Raw genomic sequence first — 18,539 nt, 5'->3', positions numbered from 1 at the left:
GAACAGAAGACTATCATCTCCTGGGGACTGTAACAAAGTCTTGGGATGAGGGGAATCTATCAAATAGATCAAGGAATTGATGAACGAAATGCTATGACCGCCTAAGCCACATCAGGAGCCGTCGTCCCGGTTCTCCCAAGTCACCCTCGCCTCAGCTTTTCGGCTCCCACATCGTAGGCCCGGGACTCCCCAACGGAAGGCGGCTCTGCGCAGGCCTACTACGCGCGTGCGCATCATCGGCTCGACGATCCTTCGCATCAACGCTCTCGGAAGCGACTTCTTCAGCCTGGTCACTGCTGGCGTAGGCGCTGTCACGGCTGCCGTCGCCGCCGCCATTTTGACGGCGGAAGAGTCGGGGTCTGGGACTGCCGAAGGCGGTGGTGGTGACTGGTATGGATGGTTTCCGCCCGCGGTAGCCCCTCCAAATTGGCCCGTCTTCGGGCCACAGCTCTCGGTATTGCCCCCATTCCCACAGGGCCCCTGCTGCTGTCCCCAGTCGTCCTGTCACTCTGTCGTTAGGCTCTTTTTGCTTCTCACTCTTCTCCTCGACTCGAACCTTGGCGAGTAGTAGTTGTCCGGCTGCCCGGACCTGTGTTAAAAGGCCCGCTTGGACCCCCGGGACTCTGTCCTGGCCCCGGCTTCCCACTCCCCGCCTCGATCCAGTCTGAGTCATCTTCAGCGGGCGCAAACCAGGCCGGCGAAGAGCTGCGGGCTTCCCCAGGGCGGGGGTCTGTGCCCTGTGGACGCTGGGGTTGAATTCTGGCCTGCTTGGGTTTCGATCCTGTCGTGATGGGGGAACACACGGTAGGAGATGGTGGGCGTCACGCGAGCGGTCTGTTGTTAGAGCTTAATCCGTCACAAGCCTGTTTCGTTTGTTTTGTCCTTTCCCAGGAATAACTTTACAAAACGAAAGATATTTTGCGTCTGCCTTCTGCGCTAGAAATGGCCAATGTGAGTAGTCTCTTTAGAAGCAGTATAGTAAAATTCTACAGCTGGGGAACCTGCTAGGAAATATTGGAGGGATGGGTTTAATTAGGATGGTTTGGTAGCGTAATATTTTTCGTACTTAGACTTAGTGGATCGAAAATGTCAAAAGAAGCAAGGGGTGTGAAAATTATGTTAGTGTCCTTTGAAGATAATTTGAATACATTCTTTTCAATACAAATGTACGTGTTTCTACAAATTCAGTTTTATAAATACAGTGCCAGCATCCCTTCAGTATTTTTAAAGGACATTGTTTCAGTAAATATTTATAATCTACTTGTAAGCTGTTTTTTATTTCTTTTGTTTGCCAGACTGAAAGTTTTTGTAGCAGTTTCAGGAGAGCAAGTAACCTTCCAAATCTTACAAAACAAGAGCAAGAGATATTATTCACATAGACCAGAAGTGTTTATTTACTGTAACTGTCCGGTGATTAATCAGACACGTCCTACCGTAAGTAGGGCACAAGACGTGTGAAAACAGCTACAGAAAAAGTAGAAAGTAAGAATTTTTTAAAAGCAGTACAGAGGTACAGTGCAGGATCAGAGTTATGTGGAGAGGAGAAAGTAGTAGAGTCTTGGGATCACTTAATCCGAGAAGCATTTAATTTGAGTTTTTGAAAGATGGGTGGAATTAAGGTAATCTGAGATTTAAGTGAGAAGAACGAGAGGTATAGTCAAAGACACCCCCCTATGAAAAATCAAGTCAGTTCTATCTTCCTGAGTATAAGATGATGCGAATGAGATTAATGGGAAATAAGTTTAGCTTGTGGAGTTTGGGTCAAGTAATGGAGAGCCTTGAATGCCAAACTCAGTAATTTAAACTTTAGTCTTTAAATTGTGGTGATTTGATCAGAGCTGTGTGTTAGGAAGATTGATAATGACAGTTACCCAGGATAGTATTCCTGTAATTGAACACGATATATTAAATAAGAGTCTAATGATGCGACTGTAGGGACAAGTTGTAAAAGTAGACTGTGAGTGTTGGCCACGTTTTAAGGTGAATTTTTACCTAACCATAACCACAGAAGGGGTATATTATAAAAGAAGAATGTGGTACTCTCAAAGGAGAGACATTAAATAGAATGGAATGCTAATATTTGACCTGGCTTTATTTTGATTTAAATGAATAAATTAGTTAAGTAGGGTGAATATTTTGAACATACTTTCATAAATCCTTTTATTGTTAGAAAGGAGTTCAGATAAAAATTTTAATATTCAAATGTGCTTTTAAAATTTTGTTAATGTGCATTGGAAATCCTGAATGGATATTAACAATGAAATATGCAGACATGTGTGTTCTTCAACAATTTAGTTAGCATACGTAGCAAGAGTCATAAATGTCCATTTTTAAGAGGCTAGACAGGTAAATTAAGAGTACTTGGTGGCGATTTTGACAAACTGAAGTGCTCATTTCTGATATGAGGAGAGTAGCAGCCTTTCCTTAGCTGCAGTGATTTGTTGCTAAATAATGCCATTTGGGAATGTGAATCTAGTGCTGCCAGATATTCTGAGTTTTCAAGAACAGTCAAAATTCTGGACCTTTTATGTGAAATCTCACAATTTCTCAATGTGGATATTTAGTTCAAATTTCTTGTAACATTGTAGACCACACGAAAATGTCTGTGGATGGATATGGATGCTTTTCACAGATGACTAGTTTTCAGTCTTTGATGTAGACCATATTTTCTTCTCAAATAACCAAAAGCAATATTTAGTCCTAAAACAGTGTCTAAAGGACTGTTCTTCTTTATATACTAATAAGGATTTTAAAATTAAATCTGAATAGCCTGTCATCTTCCCAAATCTAGACACCTAGGTTTGTTTGATGTTAGTCATATATAAAACACACACTTCTTGAACTAAAATAAACTGGCTCTTCTAATTTTTGAGCTCTTTTGTTGGCTATACCTTTCAATTATTATATTCACCAACTGACACAACGTCATAAAATCTGTCAAGTTTGCTCAAAATACTTCACATACACAGTAAAGGATTTGAGAATCATATAGGTTAAAGGGTAAATTTTGAAACAAACTGGTACTGTTATCAACTGTCTCTTTCAGTAGACAAATTAAATACTGGTTTATTTTACACTAAAATGAAACTTGGTGATTAGATTTTTTTTTAGACTTGGAACAGAACTCACATTTTGTTATATAGCGTTTGTTAAAAGTTTTACCATCAAGAGAAAATATCAAAATAGAATCTAGGGCCTTGGTACTCAGTGGCTAACATAATTTTTAATAACATTAGGTAGTTTTTAAAATAATTTGGATAATCTTTCTATTTGTTTTTGCTTGGAAAGCAATGTGAATGTGAAGGATCACAAATAATGTTTTAATAATTATACTTAAACTAATGTTAATAATGGTATGTAGAAGTGTTGTGAAAACTAAATAAAACAGTGCATACGAAGCACTTAGCACAAGACCTGGCCCCTAGTAACCAACATCTAGTACTTACTATTTAATATTGCTCCCTTCAGCTAATCTCTTATTGAGCCTCTTATTATTTTGAGGCTTTGCTCAAATATTTTTGGAATTTAAAATTTTCAGTTGCCTTTAGATCCTGAGGCATATTCAGTCTGTTAAATGTCTTCAGTTGTAAAGGTAAATTTATAGTATTATAGGAATACTCAAAAGTCTGAGTTCACCTAGTAGGTAAAAAGCCTAATAATTACCATTTTTGACTCTTTGGGCAGGTTTGGGACAGACTCAAGGGAAGATACTTAAATTTTCACTTGAGCAGAATGCTCTAGAGACATGCCTTGCACTTTGGAGAACATAAAGGAGGTTCTATTTATCCAGGTCTTGAAGAAAGTTAGAATTTATACAGCTTAGGGAAAAGGGCAATGTAACTGAAGAAATCTTGTGACCATATAAAAGAAGGCATAGAAATATGGGAAATGTTGGATAGATATTTTTATGTGACTAAAGGGTAGAGTAAAGGAAGGGAGGGTAATATTAGAAATTATTTCAGAGAGCTAGAAAGACCAGTTAGGATGTTCTCTTGTACTTATTGTAAGAAATAAAGTCAGAAAGAACATATGGGTTGGATTTCAGAATACTGTGTGAAAGGGAAAAAAGAATGATTCTAAGGCATCAGATAGCTAGACTAGTTCATCATCCTGGTAAATAGTTTTCATACCACTTCTCTAACCTCACTCCAGTTTATTCTCCATACTGCCCTGAATGGTACATTCCTTAAAATATCCTTATGTTTATCAGTTTACTCCATTCCTTGCCTATAGAATAAAATTTCTGATTTAAAATTTTGATATAACAGGCCATTTACTGTCTATGTCAAATATAAAGCCTTTCATAGGTACCCACAAGTTAACTTTCGGATTTTTACTTTACCTCCCCTATATCTTCCCTCACTGAACTTGTCACTCTTCTAAGTATACCTTTTATGGCTCCATAACTTTATTCCCGAAAGTCACTCATTGAAATGCCCCCTTTCCCCTACAAATTTCAGCTGTTTCTTCAAAACCTAGTTTTTCCTCCATGAAACTTTTTTCTGTTACTTCAAGGATCTCTTAATTATTCAGATCTTTTAATAACATTTTTACAGATGTTATTCTTATATTTTTCCCACTAAACTAAGAGCGTGCAATTTTTTTTAATTTAAAAAGCCATATAGTAAATACTTTTGGTTTTGTGGACAATAGAGTGTCCGTGCAACTAAACTCTGCCATTATGGCGTAAAAGTAGCCATAGACAATACATAAATAAATGGGTGTGGCTGTGTCACAATAAACTATTTACCAAAACAAACAGTAGGCTGTATTTGGCTGTAGTTTGCCAACCCCTGAATTAATGTATTCTGACCCAGATATTTTGTTAAAAGTTTATAAATGAAAGATGTTTACATATTCATCTATTATAACTGACCTCAGAGTCTGGGAAATGAACATAGGAACAGAAAATATACCACAGAGGTATGTGCTGAAATGGAAGAAATTGGGCATTGCCATAAATCAAGACAAAAGATAGCATGGGAGTTCATTAGCACCATTTATAGCAGTAACAGAAAAGAAGAATTAGAAAGTAAACAGGTTTTAGTCCTAGGAAAGGTTTTGAAAGAATCTTATTAGTTGTGCTACCTTTTTAGTGTTGCTAAATGGGGCAACTTTTAGAGATTCCTATTCTCTGTGGCTTTTGTGATCTTGGCCTTTATTGGAAAAGCTAGATACTTAAACCCAAAGAAACATTATTTGTTTTTTTTTTTAATATTCATGTTTATTTCTTAAATTATAAATACACATAATGCTCGTCATGTGGCAAGTACTCAATAGTAGAATATATAGTAGAATTTTAGACACATCGCATTGTGAAGTTTTGCAAGAGATTGTCTCAGCAAGTATAACATTTATATCCAGAGCAAATAATTTAAATTTTCGTGTCATTTCTTAGGTTCTCTGTAACAGAGCCAGACTGGTTTCCTATCTCCCAGGATTGTACTCTTTAGTTAAAAGGGTTGTCAATCCCAAAGCCTTTTCAACTGCAGGATCTTCAGGTTCTGATGAGCCTCATGTAGCCACTGCACCTCCTGATATATGTAAGTAAATGTTATCATTGTTTCACTTGTAATTGTCTCATAACATCTTGAGTTATGTTTTCTGTAATATTTCTTTTTAAGGTTTTATAGACTTTCTAAAGTTGAATTTATCCCATTGAAAATAAAATCAGAGCTCTGACTAAATATATCAGAAAGCTACAACATGAAAAAGAATGAATATTGATTTCTTAAACTTTAGTTTCTGTCTTCAAATACATAGTCTTTTCAAATCTTCTTTTAATCCTATTAAATGTTTACTGCTTTTTGCCATTCTTTACTGAATTTCTTAAATACAGCTAGCGCTTTTTATACATGTGTTTATTGAATCGACAACTTACCCGCTATCTACAAAGGCTGCTTCTTCTAATCTGTTTTGCACACCACCATCATATTAATCATTCTGTAACATTTTAATCATGTTACTTCTTGATAAACCTTGGTTATCTTCTCACTGCTTTCAGTAGCATTTCCCCAACTGTCTGTCCTCAAGCAATGAAAATTTTTCAAGGTCAAAAAAATTTTTTAAATTTCTTTGATTAGGTAAATTTGAGAAATGCTGTATATGCCATAGTCCTATCTTAGAGGTTTATAAGGCACACTAAAATATTAAGGGAGGACTCTTAGAAATTTAATGTAATGTATCCTAAAAGGATTGGGCATGGAATCCTTTTATTCATGCAACACGTTACTTAAAATGTAATATAAGTTTACTTGGGCATGCAAAGCCTTCCCTAGTTTTCTTGCCCCAGTTTAATAACTCCAACTCTGTTTATTCTCCAATAGATATTATCCGAAGGCTAAACATATATGTATCATAAACAAAAAATTTGTTGTCATCAGAACATATAAAGGGTTAAAGGATTTGCATCTTTAATATATAAAGAAATTTTATGGACCAATAAGAAAAAGAAAAACCCAGTAGAAAACTGAACAAAAAAATTTTTAAATGGATATGAACAGACTTTCTGAAAGAGAAAACTTAAATGACCAGTACATGTGAAAATATGCTCAAATCCACTATGAATGAATATGGGATATTTATTTTCTTTCAGGAGACTATTCGATCTGAAGTTAAAACCCATCTTGTTCAAAAATAGCTAATATGTTTTCACTTATGAACTAACTCCAGTCAATCATTAGTGGCTATCCAGAGCCTTATTACTCAATATTTTCTTCAGACTAGTAGCATCGACATCATTTGGGAAGTTGTTAGAAACGAAAAATCTTGAGCCCTACTCCTGACCTACTAAATCAGAATCTGCATTTTTATAAGATCTAAGATAATTCTTAAATACTTAGAAGTTTGAGAAGTATTGGGGTGTTGGGTTAAGAATTATGAGACAGTATCTGGGTTCAGCAGGAAAGCATTTCATGATGGATGATGTCTCAGGTGTGGAAGAGAGATATGGTGGTACAGTTTATTTAGTGATGGAGCAACCATGTTAACATGACCATTTTTAGTCACTCAGTTTGGGCAGAGTATTAAAAAATATTTTTATTGCCAACTGTCTTCAGCAATAATGCCTTTCTGTAAACAGAACTCCTACTCTTGAGTATTTTTTTATTTGGTTTACTACGTTATTCTTTTATGGATCTTTTTTTAATTTTTCACCAGTTAGGATATTTTTAAAGTTTTAAGTGAATAAAGTAACGTGGTCTTTTTTTCTATATGTGTTTAGTCCATATTAACTCATGTACCTGGTAAACATGGCATTTTGTCACATTGGTTCACACAAGATTTTTTTCCCATCTCATTAATGTTTTCTGCCACCAGGTAATAGCTCCACACCCCTCCCTAACGGATAACCCCTCTTTAAGTTTAGTGTGGTGTCTTTTAGATCTTTTTTTTCTGAATTACTCTGACTTAGCTTTTCTTTTAATGTAATATAGCTTGGACTTCATTCAATATCAGTAAAAATTTACTGTATTCTTTTTAATGGCTATCAAGCATTACATGATATAGATTACAGTATTTTATTGAATCTCCTAATAATGGACTTGCTATGAACTGACAACTGGTTGCTTTGATTAGTGTTTTGGAAATGACTTTAACGATATTCACACAGGAAAGCAAATTTCAAATATATATCATTTAGGTAAAAAATGTTTAATTGTAGGAAGAGCACTTATTCTTTTGGTTTACCAGTGCATGAGACTGTTAAGGAGAAAATAATTCATTATGTTATTTCCTTTCAGGCTCTCGAACAATATGGCCTGATGAAACTATGGGACCATTTGGACCTCAAGATCAGAGATTCCAGCTTCCTGGGAACATAGGTTTTGATTGTCACCTCAATGGGACCATGTCACAAAAGAAAAGCCAGGTTCATAAAACTTTACCTGATATTCTAGCAGAACCTTTATCAAGTGAAAGACATGAGTTTGTGATGGCACAATATGTGAATGAATTTCAGGTAAATTGTTAATATCACTTATTCTGTTTTTCTAACCAATACGTTATTAATTTTTGTTTACTACAAACATTGCTTTCACTGAAAAAGTAAAAAAACATAATTCCAATGTATACAAAAACAACATATATAGATTTTAAGAAATTGGAATTGTCCTATACATCGTGTTCACAATAACTTTTTTTATTTTAGATTACAGTCTTTTTTCAATAATTAAATAATTCTTCAAAAATGTCTTTTTTAATAACTGTTTCATCCAATTCAAATAGTTTAATTATTTTTATATTACCAGAAATTAAGATTGCTTGTTTTTCACATTTATAAATGGTAATTATAATTTGTATATGGACCAAATTTCTACTAGTTTTATCTTCCTCTAGCCATTTAAAAACTTAAGAAAATTTTGAGATCTCTGGAATTTTTCAGATACAGCCTAAAAAGTAAGACTTACAGATTTTTTAAAAAAACAATTTCTGAGGAGTTTTTTAATGAGTTTTTTAAACTGGTGTTGTTTCATTGCCCAATCAAGTAGAAAGCTACATGCAATTCAGAGTCTGTCAAATCTGAAGTCCATATTATAAATTTTTATATTTCTACCTCATTTCAGGCATATTATAAATTTTTATATTTCTACCTCATTTCAGGCCGAGTTTTTTGTGTGTTTGTTTGTTTTTTATAAAAACCATATTAAAAGCAATAACCCCTTACAATTAGTATGGACTATATCAGATAACCTAATATTGGGACACATTCGACCTCTCCTGACTTTTTCCTCTCAAAATAATTCCTTCTCATTTTTCTTGGCTTCTCGTCTGTCTACCAATTACACGATATTTCCCGTACATTTTTATTCTTCATGTAAATTACTGCCTGGTCACTTATTCCCATCACTTCCTTCACAGGCTGCGTTTTGATAATTTCTAACTTAATATTTCTGTTTCTGACATTTCTAGTTCTATATTTCTATCTTCCTGTTAAATGTCTTTATCTGAATGTCTCACAGGTCCCCAGATTTTGCATATCTAATACTGAATCAGCCTTTTTTTCTCTCAAATCCTGTCCTTATTTCCATATTATAATTTGTCCACCCACTGTTCCAGGATAAAAATTATAGTGCCAACCTTGATTCCGCTCTCCATCATACCCCCACAGATAGTAATAAAATCTCATTCTTTTATCTCTTAAAGTAGCTTTTAAATTGCGTCTTTTTAATTCTCACTAATATTGCCAGAGTTCCAGGCTACCTTATCTTACCTAGATTCTTAGAGGCATTGTAGTATAATGGACTATGGAGATAGGATAAATCTGGATTCAAAGGTTAGCTCTGCTGTTTACTTGATTTTGTGACCTTCAGAAAATTATTTACCTTTCTAAGCCTCTGTTTCTTTATATGTAAAATGGGGATAATAATAATCTTTGGCTCACAGAGTTGTTAGGAGGATTAAATGTGAAAGTGTGTATAAAGCAATAAGCAGTTAATAAGTTGGCTTTTACTAGTCTTATATCACCTGCTCCCCCTCATCACCATACATCCTCCACAGTAATGTTAGCATTAGCTTTTTGTATCTTACCTTGCTATTTCTCATTGCTTCTAAAGTGAGAATTTCTTAATGTGACATAAATGGTTTTCCACAGTTTGACCTTTTCCTTTCCTCTCCTGCCTCACACCACTTCCTACTCTCTCTGCACCCCAGTCACAGCATATTTTTCATTTTTTTAAAATACACTTTTGTTTGACCATCGCACGCCTTATGTCTTGTTGGACTGTTTTTCTTTCTGAGCTCCTAACCTATATTTCACCTATTCTTTTTTTATCAAACATGCAAATTAACATATAGCTCAAATATGATGATTTCAACCTTTTCCTGCTTTCTCCCAGCAAAGCAAGTTTCTTCTCCATCTGTACTGCTAGAAGATTTTCTTCATAACTCTGTAGTACTTTTCATATTGGATTGCATATCGTTCATGCCATTTTTCTTCTACTAACTCTGATATATTTATTAGGGAAGACTAGGTTTTTTACCATCATAATGCCTACTCTGATATATAATAGGTGCCCAGTAAATTTCAGTTGCAGAAAAGCCTCTAAACTCTTCCTATAGGAGAAGCTGTATATTTAATCATGTTATTTTGTAAGTTAGTGTTATCCCCATTTTACAGAATACAGAATGAAAGAAAAGAAAGGAATATTAAATACAAGAGGTAACATTGTAAGACACTATTACAGTATGTTAGTTCATTTCTTAGCCAACTTGTATTTGTATCAAGTCGTTTCTTTTTTTTTTTTTTAGAATTTTCAGATCTTTTATTCGTCATAGAGAAAAGTTTAGGTATGTAAGAAAACACTGAATATCACACCACCAACAGTTAGATTAGAATTTTTAAAAACTTTTTAGGGAAGACAGGTTTATAACAGGCAAGATAGTTTATTTTTGAACTCCAAATTTTGTTTACTTAATGTCTTTTTCTTCTTAGGGTAATGGTGCACCTGTTGAACAAGAAATTAACAGTGCGGAAACTTACTTTGAAAGTGCCAAAGTAGAGTGTGCAATCCAGACATGTCCAGAATTGCTGCGAAGAGGTTTATTGTGCTTTTATGCATTTTACACTAACATGTATTAGAGAGTGTCTCTAATTTTTTAATGTGTTGAAAAATGTACTCCATAAGAATTGTAATGCTTTGTATTTTACTTAATATTTTAACATGTCTGATGCGACATAATTGCATTGCCAGATAAGGCCTTCAAATGATAGGAATAGTAGAATTTTTATAACTTTTTCCCTAAAGCTTTCCCTCTATTCCTGGGGGTGATTATTACAGCTATAATTTCATGAGCTGATACATAATACCAAGAAAAATCTTTATAAACTTTCTGAAAATTATAAGACTAATAACATGTAACCCTACTTACCCTTCAGAATTGTTGGCAGTAATGTTTCAGTTCATCCAGCATGAGAAGTAAACCAAAACGAAGTTTATTTAATCCTTATCAAAAATAATATGCATTTATAAACCTAATTTGGTATCATCATAATTTAATCATCATTTTTCCAAGGAAATATTTATATGACTATGTTGTTTATAAAAAATATATATATGTTTTCTTCCTGAATTTTCATTCTTATTTATAGATTTTCAGTCACTGTTTCCAGAAGTAACCACCAACAAACTAATGATTCTGACTGTAACACAGAAAACTAAGAATGATATGACTATTTGGAGTGAGGAGGTAGAAAACGAAAGAGAAATGCTCTTAGAAAAGGTAATTCTTTCAATTGCTGACAATTTAATTTTATAACCAATGTTTTAAAATGTTGGGTGTCTTTTCTAGCCTTTATTAATTCTCTGCAACTTATTTTAGTACCAGAGGACTTAACATTCTTTTCTGAGAATAACAATGCCACATTTTTTTTTTTAGTATAATTGAACAACCTAGATTTTGTCTGGTGCTTTTCTCTCACGCTTTTTTTTTTTTTTTTTTTGAGTTTAGGTCTGTTTTAGGAAATTTGGAAAATAGAGTAAGAACATCAAAAAAATAAAATAAACTCTTCATACCCATGAACTCTCTGATTCTCCGCTCTCCCTCCTTATGTTTCTCTCTTTAAAGCATGTTAAATAAAACATGGAAATTACCACAGCCTTTTTTAAGAAGTAAGCAGTAACTGTGTATCATATGATGATCACAAAAATTATATACCCACATTTTTTTTTTCCTGTTTTTTGCTTTAACCCGAAGGTACGTTTTGACATCGTTCCATATCATTATACATAGATATGTTTTATTCTTTGTAAAAATCTATACATTGTATTACATTGTATAAGCAAACCATAAATTTTTTAAGTTACTTAAAATTTTACTTAGTAATTTATAAGTTGAAAATCAAGCTTTTGCTATTACAGTGAATATATTTGTACATATATTTTTTATGCACACACTTATATCTATAGATTCCTAAATAGGGAATTGCTGAATTAAGGAGTATATTTTTTTTATTTTAAATTTTGACAGATGCTGCCAATTTGCCTACCAAAATGATTGTCTTAGTGTATATGCTGTCACCCTAGCTTACCCTGGATATTAGCATTTCTTTTTATTTTTACTAATCTGAGAAATGATGAGGTAACTTAAAGTATTAGATATTAAAAAATATATAATTTCTGTAAGAGTTTGATGTTGGATTATATCAGGTTCTTTACAAGATAGAAAGGAATATTTCTGTGCCTGTATGACAAGTTAGGAATAACTCACTTGGGGATCTTAACTAACTATAGTTGAAAAATTACCATTACTAATTTCCATGCATGATAATACTAGATATCATTTTATATTTTCTCTAGGGTTTGATGTATGGTTCTCTTCATTAGTAAAAATATAATTTATACACTCAACAAAATATTTCATGGTAATGACTTCATAGTACTTAAAAGTCCCACATATAACTTTGCTAATAAATTTCATGTAGTAGTTAACAATATGAGCAAATTATACGCTAGTTGGCAAGGAAATTACAGAGTAGCATAAGACATTGTCTCTGATATGATAGAGATCTGAATTTAGAGAGTTGAATTTAAATAGGCGTTAACTCAATAAATTTTTCTATTCACATTTTGAGATAATGTTTAGTAAATATATACTTATCACTATCATTTAGTTACTAGAGAGCTTTCACAAGTGCATTGCACTAGTGGTCCTAAGTTTTGATCAGGTAAAGATTCTGCACCTCATTTAATACTAACCTTATTATAGTTGTACATCAATTTTAGGGCTTTGAAATGGCAACATGTTTTATCTTGTGATTTTTAATTTTATAATGACCGAACCTATTTTCTATGGAAAAAAAAGATTTTTCTATTTTAGATATGTTAGTGATTATTTTAGAACCACATATACCTTACTGTCCACGTAAGTATTTTGTTTTATGATTTAAATCTACTCTCTTTTTTTCCAGCAGATGTCAGTATTTGCTATTGATGAACAGAATTCTTAAGAGAAAAATACTTAAACTGGTTCTTTTTTGTGATGATTTGAGATTCAGTTAACCAAACAAACATTTGCATTGTTTTGCTCTCCCTGTAGTTTATGTGTATGGCACATCTCTTCATGACATTGATATATATTCTAATGACTTTTCTAGGTCATGTTCAGTAGTTTCCTTTTTTAAGAATGATTAATTAAATGCAACAGTAAGTGTAAATATTAAGTATAAAGGTAATCAAAATAATATAGTATTATCTTAATGTTTTTCATTAGTTTACAAGGAAGAATTGAGAGAAAATACATTGGCTTAAATTGTATACTTCTATAGCAGGCGTTAATTCAATAAACTTTTTCTATAAAGAGCCAGATAGTAAATATGATAGGCTTTGTAATCTAAAAGGTCTCAACTACTCAACTTTACCCTTGTATTGTTAAAGTAACCACAGACAGTATATAAATGAACAGGCAGTGCTATGTTCCAGTAAAACTATTTACACAAATACACAGCCAGCTGGATTTGGCCCTCAGATTATAGCTTGCTAACCCCTTATTTTGGATATGGCCTATAATCCTAAAGCTTTGACTTTTGAGAATCTTAACTGAATGCCACACATGCTCAGTGAGGTCTCTCTACTATGAGTGGGCCAGAAATCTTATCTAGCACTGCACAGCCCTTGATATCACCATTTACCTCTCAGCCCCACAACGGGCACACTCTGCTAGGCATTGCAGAATCTCATCTTGTGTATGCACAGCTCAGCCCTTGGCTATAGAACCAGGGCTAGTCGCTCTGCAGACTAGTCTGGAGCCTGTTTGCTCATCTCCCTCTTCTCCAGTACCCTGCCCCACAAATTCCAGATGCTTTAGCAGTCCGGAATCCTTGCTTTCTACCTCCTCAGCTCACTTCTTTGGAATTCACTTCTTTGCTTGGAATTCACTTCTTTGCCCTGTGACAAGGTATCCCCTATCAAAACGAGCAAATATGGGGATCACCTCATCAGTTTCCCTTCTCTCAAAGATTACAGTTTTTTCTGACTGTCATTCAGGGTCTAAAAACAGTTACTTCATATATTTTTGTCAGTTTTATAGTTTTCAGCAGATGGCAAGTTTGGTACCTATTGTTCTATTATGGCTGTAAGTGGAACTGTGTGCCATTCGTTTTAAACATTTATGATCTATCCTTTTTTTTTTTAACATTCTAACCTGGTCCTAATATTTGGTCCTATCTAGTTGTCATTTTTACTGGATAGACTTCTGATAAAGCTAATAAAGACATTATAGAAATTAGGATAGTAAGAACACGATTTTGAATAGGTGATACATGCACATGGTATATAATAATTATATACTATACAAAAGATAAAAGGGTATATAATGAAAAATAAGCTCCCTGTACCCCATCTATCCATTTTTTCTATTATTTCTATGTGCCTTTTCAGAAATATTCCATGACTTTGTGAATGGATAGATGTGTTTTTGAAGGACACACAAACAAGTATGTATTTTTAAGCAACATTTATTCATATTAATGAATGGTTCAGATCTTTTAATTATGAATATTTTGTTTTTCCTTTCTTATTTCTAAAATTTCCATAGTGATACAAAATAGCAACTATAGCTTAACAAATTCAGAAGTTAATAGCACAGAACTGATTAGAAATAGTTCCTAAAACAGGAAATAATTTAAAAGAAAAAATACACAGTTCAGACTTTTTGAAAGGGAGGAAAGTGTTATATAAACCATTAATCTTTTGGACTGGTGATAATAATCTTATGACTTTACAGTCTGATTTATCAGTTTTAATTTTGATTAATCTTACTGAAGTCTCTATCTGAAACAAAAGATATTTTAAAATTTATTAAAAATAAAAATAATATGCTATCTTGAGCATATTATATCTTTTTCCTGTGCAGTTCATCAGTGGGGCTAAGGAAATATGCTATGCTCTTCGAGCTGAAGGCTATTGGGCTGACTTTATTGACCCATCATCTGGTTTGGCGGTGAGTAATTAAATACAATTTGAAAGCCAGATTATAGAATTTGAAATAGGAATGGGTTTTATTATAAAATTGTTTATAACTATATCCTTGGTAAAAATATATCACTTAAGACGTTTTTAAAACCTCACATTTTTATCCAGTCAAGTACCGCTATAAGTCAGTTGTATTCACAACAACTTAGAGAGACCTCTTATTGCTCACAGTTAAGTTTCTCCATCATTTTAAATTTTTTAATTCAAAATAATAACAGTTATTAATTTCCATTCTTGTTATTTAATTTACATCAAATTAATGTTTACTATTTGTTGAAAATTAGCAATCATTACTTAAGGAAGAAAAAATGTTTAGAATTAAAATATGGATGGTAAAAAATATAAAAGTAACTTTTTGGGGAAATTAACATTTCTAAAGTTATACTTTGAAAATAAATCACTGTCATGGTCACATTTTAAATTCTGGGTATATCTTTTCATTAAAAATAGTAACTAATTTTTTTGAATCTGTTTCTTCTCAAAGTCAAGTGAGGTATTATAGACTAGACTTGAAACAAAAACCTTATTATGGAGTTTCCTTATCTTGAAAATGATATAGTTCTCCAAAGTTTATTGTATCTTTAAAGGTCATGTAGTATTATGCAATTGGTTCTAGATAACATGAAATTTGCTAGATCATTCAATTCACATTTCCAGAATGCACAGGTACTAGGAGGAGAAGAGGTGTTAGGGCAGTTTAGGTGTTGCATGTGACCTTTTTATTTATTTCATTTTTTAAATATTTGAAGTATTAAAATAGGTATGTGTTTGCATAAAGTTATTACTCCGTTGTCTTTCTTGCTACTGAAAATATTGCTTCATTTCTTATTTCCTCCAGTTTTTTGGACCATATACAAACAACACTCTTTTTGAAACAGATGAACGCTATCGACATTTAGGATTCTGTGTTGATGATCTTGGCTGCTGTAAAGTGATTCGTCATAGTCTCTGGGGTTCCCATGTGGTTGTAGGAAGTATCTTTACAAATGCAACACCAGACAGCCATATTATAAAGAAATTGAGTGGAAACTAGCGGTAATGTCAAATAATTTGCTGTACTATTTCTACCAAACATTTGGATTGATCTATAAACACTGTCAAAGGCTTCAATTTTTAAAATTTACTTATCTCCAGGTATTTATTGCAACATTTATGATTTTACGGTAATGGCAGTTGGTTTGTGATTTTTAAATTCAAATATTCATTCACATTGTCACTGACTACATGTTGAGCACATCCATATTGTACAGAATGCGGTGCTTAACGTGTAATCGGTGTAATCTATTGTTATTTCTCCCTTTTATTGGAAAAATCTCAGTTTTAATTATTTTTTCCAAAAATAAATCATGCATTTGGTTATGATATATATATTTTCATTGCAGCATTTTTAAAATACGATTCTTAAAGACTCCTACAAAGCTATGATAGTAGTCTTTTTAAAGTGTTTTTTTTTAATAAATGCATTAAAAATTCTAGATTTAGTGTAGATTTAAATTTTTCCAGTTTTCTTTTTTCTTTATTACCTGTTAATGTTCTTGTACCAGTCTGAGTATTACTTTGAAATAATGTATATGCAGGAAAAGAATAAGGATAATACTACATCTTTATGTATAAAACATATGAATCTCATCTTTATACATACCAAAAAAGTAATTTTTAACTCCTGGATTGTAATAAATAAATTTAGATTACTTTCAGACAAAACTATGCCTCTGTGCTAAATCATATCTTTCCAATTTTAGCAATAGATGGAAACTGCAGTACTTGATAGTACTCTGCTTCTTTTGTGACAGAGCTTGTTTATATAGAATTTTGAACTTTTAAAAAGTTCCTTTTCATTTTTGAGGCTTTTCCCAGTAGGACTAGAGACAAATCTCAGGAGAACAAGTAACTTCTATCAAATGAATTAATTGAAATGGATTTTTTCAGGTAAATGCCTGATTTTAAAAGGAATACATGGAGATGACCCAACTTTTAACTTTTATTACAACTTGACTTAAAACTGCTTCATTAACGTGTAGCTTGATTAATAAGTGTTGCCTATGATTCAAAGAGTAAGAGCTACAAAGTTTTCATTATGAAAAAGATGAAGTAGTGATTCCTATAGCATTTTGAAAAAATATATATTGAATTACAGTTGATATCCAAGGAGGAGTTGATTCCAGGACCACCTGCAGATAACTAAAATCCAAAGATGCTCACGTCCCTTATATAAAATGATGTAGAACAGTGCATACAGTTGGCTCTTCAAATGTGCAGATTCCCAACCGTTGGAGAAAAATAACTATTTTGCATCCGCAGTTGGTGAATCTGGATGTAAAACAGATAAGAGGATATGGAGGGCCTACTGCCTCTGTGTGTGTCTTTGTGTGCATGTGTGTGCACACATTTGCACATATCATAGTGCTTGATAAATTTTCATCTATGTAACCAGCACCCAGATCAAGACAGAACATTACTAAACTTCGTAGGCTCATCCTGCTGCCTTCCAGGCGTTCCTGTCCACACTTGCCTCTCCCAAGGGCAACTACTATCTTGATTTCCTACAATATAAGTCATTTTTTTCTGTTTCGATACTTTATACATATAAAACTATGTTCACTTTTGTGTCTGGCTTCGTTCACTCAACAATGTGAGATTAACCCTTATGATCGTGAATAACCCTTATAGATTTGGGTGTCTGCAGAGGATCCTGGAACCAACCTGTTTGCATAGCTTTTACCTTCTCATTGGTTCTGAATTGGGACAGTTTTGCCCCTTGGAAATTTGGCGCTATCAGGAGACATTTTTGATTGTCACAGCTGTGGGGCTAGGAGGTACTACAGGCATCTAGTAGGTAGAGGCCGTCGATGCTGCAAAACATCTACAATGCAAAGGCCAATCCCACAACAGAGTTATTTGATCCCTTGCTTTGCACCACTCTCATTGTTTGTAACATGCATATTGCTTATTTAAGCACTTCCTACCTTGCACCATTCTTTGAGCCATGTTACCTTGAAAGTTCTACATTTGCTTTAACAATTCTGAAGTTCCTTCTACTGATCGAAAAGGATATCACTTCCTACAGGTGGCCATGGCTATATACTGTATTGTATATGATTAGGGCTGTGGTCCTTTTATCATCTTGCTTTCTAACAGGATTTCTACAAAGAGTATGAGAAGCAGTTACTACCAATTAAAATTAGTTTCCTAAAATGTTATGGCGATATCAAGGTTTGGGAAATCAATCCCAAGGGATTCTTGCTGATAGTAGGAGAAAGTGATTGATTATATTGTACTGCAGTGAGAAAACACTGCAAGTATCAGTTTCATCATATTCACTTGCTTAGGGCCCCATGAAGAAAGAATTTGTAAAGTTATCCATTTTAAATATAAATTTGCCACCTTTTAAAGTAAGGCTGAGTCATTGAAATTAGTATTATACCTGTCACTGAAAACACTGAAAAGTGTTTTTGTTGTGAAATTTATATTTTTACAAGAACTGAGGAATTATTGTGTAAATGTTAAATGCTAAAAGGGATCTTTCAGATCATCTGGCCCCCATCAATTTAATAGTAAACAAAATGAGAAACA

General features: G+C 33.4%; 1 protein-coding gene across 5 annotated transcripts; it reads left to right on the top strand.

The window, feature by feature from the left end:
* The first annotated feature begins 255 nt into the window (after window positions 1-255).
* Window positions 256-16,670, top strand: MMADHC (metabolism of cobalamin associated D). Of its 5 annotated transcripts, none has more exons than XM_039855970.1 (8): window positions 256-390; window positions 892-951; window positions 5,399-5,543; window positions 7,740-7,957; window positions 10,430-10,535; window positions 11,087-11,217; window positions 14,848-14,934; window positions 15,805-16,670. In XM_039855970.1, the coding sequence occupies exons 2-8, from the start codon at window positions 943-945 to the stop codon at window positions 15,997-15,999; spliced, it is 891 nt and encodes a 296-aa protein (XP_039711904.1). In that variant the 5' UTR covers window positions 256-390; window positions 892-942; the 3' UTR covers window positions 16,000-16,670. The 5 variants fall into 5 exon arrangements, with proteins under 5 accessions (XP_039711904.1, XP_039711905.1, XP_039711907.1 ...); XM_039855971.1 differs by having other exon boundaries at window positions 322-454; XM_039855972.1 differs by lacking the exon at window positions 256-390 and adding an exon at window positions 666-804.
* Window positions 16,671-18,539: the final 1,869 nt, after the last annotated feature.

The sequence above is a fragment of the Pteropus medius genome, unplaced genomic scaffold (assembly GCF_902729225.1).
Source record: "Pteropus medius unplaced genomic scaffold, Ma_sr-lr_union100, whole genome shotgun sequence".
NCBI lineage: Eukaryota > Metazoa > Chordata > Mammalia > Chiroptera > Pteropodidae > Pteropus > Pteropus medius.
Note: the sequence above shows the minus strand (reverse complement) of the source record. Positions and strands in the feature narration are given on the sequence as shown.